The sequence below is a fragment of the Capra hircus genome, chromosome 1, assembly GCF_001704415.2.
Source record: "Capra hircus breed San Clemente chromosome 1, ASM170441v1, whole genome shotgun sequence".
NCBI lineage: Eukaryota > Metazoa > Chordata > Mammalia > Artiodactyla > Bovidae > Capra > Capra hircus.
In genome coordinates, this window is record NC_030808.1 from 83,655,984 (window position 1) to 83,664,396 (window position 8,413).

Genomic DNA, 8,413 nt, shown 5'->3' on the forward strand with positions numbered 1-8,413 from the left:
TCTTGTATGGATTTTGTCCCCCCTCTCCCCCACCCCAGTCTCTAATTAGCATTCCCTCTTCCCTGTCCCTCCTGATTCTTTTTCCTTGGACCTCAGGTGAGAACGGGGTTAATGGTGATTATTGGTGCAGAACACAATTTTAGTATTGGCTCATGGAAGGCCTCAAGTGTATATCCTCTCTCTATCCTTGAATAAGATATAGATAGAGTTTTTCATTTTTTTTATATTCAATTCAGTTCCCTTTTATTCCCAGGACCTTCCATCTTTCTCCAGTCAAGACTGATAACATTTTAAATGAACTGAATAAGTGCTCTCTAATGTAATAAAGAAAAAAAAAAGAGTTTTGACAAATTTGCAAACTTTCACTTTTAAGCTCTCATAAATAGGTCTATTTTCTAATGGTTTTGCTCACTGAAAGCAATGAAAGAGAACTGTAAGTGTGACAAACATGTTTAATGAAGTGGAGAAACATCACATGTTTTCCACAGATCGTGTTTGTGGTGACAGTCTATTTTAAGTAAGCATACCCACTTTGCAGAGAACAATACCTGGAAGAAAACAGGACTGAGAATTATTAAATATTTATTAATTGCTGAGAATAGAAGGTTATCTTATTTCATCTCTCAACAACTTTATATGTCATTTGCTCCCTTTATAAATGAGTAAATTGCAAGTTTAAATAACCTGCCCAGGAAGTAAAAGTCAAACATAGCTCTGACTCTAAAGCTCATATCCTCCTCACTCTATAGCCTACATTCTGGTCTATCCTCACTAAACCTTACTGGCTGTACTGTGTTTATTTTTCCCCTTAGTGGATGAATGTTCATCTGACTACACGATTGTGCTTCCTGTGATTGCGGCCATCGTGGTTGGTCTCCTCGCTGTGGGTTTGATTGTCTATGCAATCCGTTTAAGGCGTGAATATTCTGGATACCAGAGAATCTAATTGGTGCCCAGGAGAAAAGAAAAGCATGGAGTTTAGAGAACCCTTTCATTGCTTCCAGGATGTTGTGGACTTCCCTTGGAGTGTGGATCCTCCCAACCATGTAAACCATCATCTTTCACACACACACACACACACAAATATTTCTGATGTAAGTTCAAGCAGCATATCAATTTAAAAATATTTTTGTTTGCTTTATGAAAGATCTGGTGAGTTATTTAAGAATATTTCTAGTTTCATTGAAAATATTTTAACCAAAGTCAATTGTTGATTGAATCAATAAGTAAATCATCTTCCTAGAAATAATTTATTTTGTTCTATTCTCTATTGCCACATTATTGCTAGATAAGAAAACCTACTTAAGAGAAACTGAACACTTGAGATACATTAAATTAAAAATGTATGTAAGGTGGTAAATGCTCCATATTATAAACCAAAGAATCAATTGTAATTAATGTTACCTGTGTTCACATGGGAAATTTATTTTATCCTTGATCTCTTCTACTTTCAAAGCTGCTTCTGCTTTGTGTAAAAAATATATTTTCAGTACTTTTACTATGTTTTGTATGATGTGCATGTGTCTGGCAATTGACTTACTTCCTTTTCCACTTTAAATGTTTCCTAAAAATCCTCAAAAAGAGCAACATAGCATAGGTGGTCTAGACATTTGATGTGACACCAAGAGGGACAGATCAGCTTATATTTCTGTCTTGACTCCTGCTCCAGAATCACTAAAGATGAAGAATTAGGTGGCGACAGACAACAGAATTAAACAAGAAGCAAGAAACATTAATAATGGCCCTTTGCTATTGAACACATATATGCCAGACACTAGGCCAAGCAGATTATATACATCTTATATAATTTCACAACTTAAATATGAGTAAACTCAGACTTGAGGAATTTCCCAGCTAACAGGTGGCAGCACCACACAAGTGTCACCTAGCTAACAAGTAGGAGAGCTTGAATTTGACTTCCTGCTGGCCTGGTACCAAGGTCTCAGTCTTTGCACTACACCAAATTGCCTACAAGAACGATGACACTAAGTGCTGCCTGAAGACTCACACAGGTGTGTGCCCCCTTTTACAGAGGAAATGATTTTATCCAGAATGACAAGCAATTAGAATACATGAAAAGAGGACTTCTAGAAAATGAAATGAGCCTGTCTTCAACGAAGTTCTCTACTCCCTCCAAGAAAATCTAGAGGCTCTGTAAAACATTTGTTTCTCATTCTTATGGGATTGTTAAGCTGTGAGTCTAAAGATGAAGAAATGGAGTAAGCTTTTCAAGGTATTTTTATTGCTTTGAGTGAGAAATCTTAACAGCTAACCAACTTTTCTTTCTTGAACGTAGATCTCCCTCTTGTGGTAACTTGCTTCTTCTGCAGTTTTATGGCCACATTTTCTACTATAGTTCATTTTATTCTGTAGAGCAGCCAAGAATTTTATTGCTCTTTGTTCTTACTTGAGAACGAAGACAAGGAAATGACAACCCACTCCAGTACTCTTGCCTGGAAAATCCCATGGACAGAAGAGCCTGGAAGGCTGCAGTCCATGGGGTCTCAAAGAGTCGGACATGACTGAGCGACTTCACTTTCTTTCACTTTTGTTCATACTACCAAAGAAAAGAACTAAGTCAGAATACTAACAGAAAAGACCACACACCCCTAGCATTCATTAGTAAAGGAATAATTCAAGTCACCCTGGAGGACATAGTTACTTTGTTGATTTGCTCTCTTATGTCTCAATACTGTTGGCAATGTCCTAACTTTAGTCTGAATAGAATTGAAATGTATTAAAAATTTTGGTAATAAAAACTTATTTTTGAGATTAACTTATGTCATTCATTTCTTATAATTCAGTTTTTGTGCTATTAAAAATTTTGCTTACAACCTTAGTGGAGGTTGTTGCTTCAATCAATAAGTTAAATCATCTTCCTAGCAATAATTCATTTTGTTCTATTCTCCATTGCCACATTATTACTATACATGAAGACCTATTTGAGAGAAACTGAATTTCTGAGAAGATAAACCATATTGAAGATACAAATTAAATTTCTCAACTCTCAGTCCAGACTACCTGACTGATTTACTGATTTATTTACCATTTCATTCATTCATCCAACCAACATTGATTAAAGACTTCCTAAATGCCAGACAGTCTGGCGGGGGCTGAGATAAATAAGAAGAGGTCTTGTATTAGTTATCTACAGCTATGTAACAAATTGCCCTGAAACTTAGCAGATTAAAACAGCAAACTTTTACTATCTCACACAGTCTCTGAGGGTCAGAAGTCTTGGAGCAGCTTAGGTAGGTGGTTCTGGTTCAGTGTCTCTCTACGTGACAGTTCACCTGTTGCCCAGAGCTGCAGTCATCTGAAAGTTCAAATGGAGCTGAAGGATCACTTCAAGGTTCACACCATGTGGCATATCCATAGGCATGCTCACAATGTGGCAGCTGGCTTTCCCCAGAGCACTGATGCAAGAGAGAGAGACTGACCATCTAGTCACAGAAGTGACATGCCATCACTTCTGCTATATTCTGTTGCCACACCAATTATCCCTGATACCAATACAATGTAGGAGTGAAGACCAGGAGAGGTAGAAATCAAGGGAGCTTTTCTTGGATGCTGTCTACCCCATGCCCACTGTCAAGGCAGAATTACTGGTTTACTTTTGGGAGGAAAACTCAGGTATAGAAATTCCAGTACATACACCAACAAAGTTGTTCAATAGTAAACTATGCAAAGGGTAACAGTAGTGGGGCTGTTTCCAGTCTGCTTCCAACTTGCCCCAGATGGAGCACACCCCCAGAAGAACAACCTCTCAAGCCCTGGCGCTGGTAGTCTGAACCAGCTGCTGCTCAGGTTGACTTGCCTTGCTACAAAGGTAGGTTGTTAATCCATGCTCTGCTGCTGCTGCTGCTGCTAAGTCGCTTCAATCATGTCCAACTCTGTGCGACCCCATAGACAGCAGCCCACCAGGCTCCGCCGTCTCTGGGATTCTCCAGGCAAAAGTACTGGAGTGGGTTGCCATTGCCTTCTCCATGGTCCATGCTCTATAAAATTCATTTATAGCTTTGCTTCAGGAATTTGTCAACTCCCCTATGCTCTGTTATAATGTAATCCAAAGCAATCTGGACAACACAAGATATGCCACGGAATATCACACTGAACCCTACATTGATGATGTCATGCTAATTAGACAGGACAAGCTCAAAGCAATTATTATGCTAGAAGGAAGGGAAAGTCACTCAGTCGTGTCCGACTCTTTGCGACCCCATGGACTCTAGCCTACCAGGCTTCTCAGTCCATGGGATTTTCCAGGCAAGAGTACTGGAGTGGGTTGCCATTTCCTTCTCCAGGGGATCTTCCTGACCCAGGGATTGAACCCAGGTCTCCTGCATTGTAGGCAGACGCTTTACCTACTGAGCCACCAGGGAAGCCTAATATGCTGGAGGCCTTGGTTAAACACATGTGTTCCAGAAAGTATGAAGATACAGGGACTGACTACCTCACTGAACAATTTAAAGTCCCAGAGGATCAAGGACATACCAGAATGTCCCCTCCAAGATAAAATATAGATATTTTTCATCTTGCACCCTTTCCACAAAGAAGGAAGCACAGAGCCAGCTAGGCCTCTTTAGGTTCTGGTGGCAACATTCCACAGCTAGGAAAACTCCTCTGGTCCATTTACCAAGTGACACAGGAAGTGATCGGTTTTGAGTGGGGCCAGGGTAGGAACAGGCATGACAACAATTCCAGGCCACAATGCAATCAGCTCTGCTGCTTGAGCCTTACAATTAGAAAGACCTCATGGTGCTGGAGGTTTCTGCAGTGGGCAAGGGTACAACATGAAATTTTTGGCAAACCCTAGTGGGAGAATCATGACATGGTCCCCAGGCAACTGAAGCAAGGCCAAGACCATGCCATTTGCAACAGAAAAATATATCCCCTTGAAAAGCAGCTCTTGGCATGTTACTGAGTCCTGGTAAGCTTGACCTTGGGACACGAAGCAATCATATATCCAGAACTGATCATTTTTTAGCTGGATTCTGGCAAATTCACTGGGCAGTAAGCTGGATGGGCCTAGTAGTAATCAACTGCGGGACAGAAATGGACATCCAGGATCAAGCCCAATTCGGTTTAGAGAGCAGGGTAGGTAAGAGAATCTCTTTGTTTTAGAGAATACACATTAAAGTAATTAGGAATAAAAAAGAGCATCGCGTCTGCAACTTACTTGCAGATGGGTTTTTAAAATGTGAGTATATGAGTATGTGTGTGTGTTTAGGTACATGGAGAGAAAACGATACAGCAAACACTGTAAAACATGAACACGGGATATAGAGAAGGGTGCTATTCTTGCAGCTTTTCTGTGAGTTTTAAGTTACATCAAAACAAAGTGTTTAAAATATTATGTGCTTAGGTACCAAATTCAGAATATGTGAAAGGGTACATAGTAAAAAGGTGTCACTATCCTATTGCTCTCCTGGAGTGGAGAACTTTTCCTTTCCAGAGGCAATTGCCACATACTGGCTTCCCAGGTGGCTCAGTGGTAAAGAATCCACCTGCCAATGCAGGGGATGTAGGTTTGATCCCTGGGTCAGGAAGATCCCCTAGAGAAGAAAATGGCAACCCACTCCGGTGTTCTTGCCTGGGAAATCCCATGGACAGAGGAGCCTGGTGGGCTTCAGTCCATGGGGTCACAAGAGTCAGACACGACATAGCAACTAAAACAACAACAGAAACAACAGATTGCTGCATGCATAGCACGTATTTTTTTCTCCTAGTTTTACACAAGTGATAGAATCATAACCACAATTCTTCACATTGTTTTTTTCACTCATCAATCAATCTTAATATATGAGTATATATGGGCTGTCTTATTCTTTTTTTAGTGGTTGCATAATAATCCATTAAATGTACATCTGTACATTTATTTAACCAGTCTCTTTTAAGCAGGTCATTATTTCCAACAAAGAAACAGTAAGTTTCCTTAATCAGACGTTATTTCAAATGTCAATATCTCAGGTGATTTCTAAGAAATAGCTTTGCTAGGTTTGTGAATTTGCAGTTACCAAAGTACTGTATAATGTGCCAATTTTCACTCAATAATGATAACATTCTCATGCCCCTCACTAATTACAATGTGTAATTAAACATTTTTATATTTGCTGATGTGATATATACATCATTATAGTTTTAATCTGTATTTCTTTGATTTGGAATAAAGTCAAATGTCTTTTATATTTATTTACATACTTACATTTCCTATTCTGTGTATGGATTTCCCCAGTGACTCAGATGGTAAAGAATCTGCCTGCAATGCAGGAGACCCAGGTTCAATCCCGGGGTTGAGAAGATCCCCATGGAGAAGGGAATGGCAACCCACTCGAGTATTCTTGCCTGGAGAATCCTAAGGACAGAGGAGCCTGGCCGGCTACAGTCCATGCGGTCATAAAGAGTAGGACATGACTGAGCGACTAACACATGCGCGTTCTGTGAACTCCTCACATTCTTCTCTTTTTCCTTTTATACTTGAAGGTTCCCCCCTTAGCTTTACTGAAGTATAACTGACAAATAAAATTGTGTATATTTAACATGTACAATGTGATGACTTGGTATATGTATGCTGCTGCTGCTGCTAAGTCACTTCAGTCGTGTCCGACTCTGTGCGACCCCATAGACGGCAGCCCACCAGGCTCCCCCATCCCTGGGATTCTCCAGGCAAGAACACGGGAGTGGGTTGCCATTTCCTTCTCCAATGCAGGAAAGTGAAAAGTGAAAGTGAAGTCGCTCAGTCGTATCTGACTCTTAGCGACCCCATGGACTGCAGCCTACCAGGCTCCTCTGTCCATGGGATTTTCCAGGCAAGAGTGCTGGAGTGGGGTGCCATTGCCTTCTCCGTGGTATAGGTATACATTGTGAAATTATCACCATATTCAGGTGATGTGGATACTTAAGATCTACCCTCTCAATAAATTTCAAATATACAATATATTATGATTATAGTCACCAAGCTGTACATAAGATCCACAGAGTTTACTCATCTTTTCTTTTCACTGTTCATCTTTTAACTGAAAGTTTGTACCCTTTGACCAGCATCTCCTCTTTTTGCCCTGTCCCTCAGCTTCTGGTAACCACCATTCTACTCTCTGTTTCTATGTTTGAGTGTTTTTTTTTTTTTTTATTCCAAATGTAAGTGAGATCATGCAGTATTTATCTGTATCTGGTTCATAACATAATGTCCTCCAAGCTCATCCATGCTGTTGCAAATGGCAGAATTTCTTTCTTGAGGTTGAATTATATTTCTTTGCCACGTGTGAGTATGTGTGTGAGTGTATAATCTTTATTCATTCACCTAGTTGACAAAATACTTAGGTTCCACATCTGGGCTATGGTGAATGATGCTGCAATAAAGGTGGTAGTGCAAATATATCCTCAAGATACCGATTTTGTTTCCTTGATATATATTTCCAGAAGTGAGATTGCTGAATAATATGGTGGTTCTATTTTTAAATTTTTTGGGAATCTGAGTAGTTTCCACAGGACTGTCCAATTTACTCTCCCATCAACAGTGTACAAATGTTCCATTTTCTCCACATCTTCACTAACACTTGGTATCTTTTGTCCCTTTGATAATAGCCATCCTAATGGGTGATAACTCATTGTGGTTCCAATTTGCATTTCACTCATGATTTGTGATGCTGAGCACCATTTCATGTAGGTGTTAGGTATTTGTATGTCTTCTTTGGGGAAAATATCTGTTTGGGTCCTTTCACAATTTTTAATTGGATCATTTGGTTTTTGCTATTGAGTTGTATATTTTAGATATTAATTCCTGTCAGATATATGGTTTGCAAATATATTTTCCTATTCAGCAAGATGCCTCTTTATTTGATGATTTTTTCTTTTGCTGATGAAGCTTTTAGCCTGATGTTTTCCCAACTTCATTTTTGCCTTTGTTGCCATTGATTTTGGTTTCATATCTAAAAAAACATTGCCAAGTCCAATGTCAAGAAGCATTTTCCCTATGTTTTCTTCTAGTAGTGTTAGGCGGGTCCAGTTTCATTCTTTTGTATATAGACATCCAGGTTTCCCAATAGTGTTTACTGAAGGGACTATCCTTTCCCCACTGGATGTAGTTGGTACCCTTGTCAAAGCTTAGTTGATCATATATTCTGGGCTCTCTATTCTGTCCCCTTGGTCTCTTCATATTCTTTGAAGTTTTTCTCTTGCATTATAGATTTTTTTTTCCTTATTGATTCATAGGAGTTATTTGCATATTAAGGAAAGTACCCCTCCATCTGTGATAAGTTATATAATTGTTCCCAGTTTATTTGGGGGGGGGTATGTATGCTTTGCTGTGGAGAGTTTCAAAATGATTATGTATTAAATAGTTGAATTTATCAATTCTTTCTCTGTTATAGTTTCTGAGTATTGTGTTACACTTAGAAAAACCTTTCCTTCCTTA

General features: G+C 39.3%; 1 protein-coding gene across 2 annotated transcripts in view; it reads left to right on the forward strand.

The window, feature by feature from the left end:
• LAMP3 (lysosomal associated membrane protein 3) overlaps window positions 1-2,768 on the forward strand; it is a 32,958-nt gene extending 30,190 nt beyond the window's left edge. Inside the window, exon 6 of one of the 2 annotated variants that reach the window (XM_013964202.2) lies at window positions 813-2,768. In XM_013964202.2, coding sequence (XP_013819656.1) covers window positions 813-946 — 134 coding nt within the window. In that variant the 3' untranslated portion in view covers window positions 947-2,768. The remainder of the gene's footprint in view (window positions 1-812) is intronic. The other variant, XM_013964200.2, reaches the window with a different exon arrangement.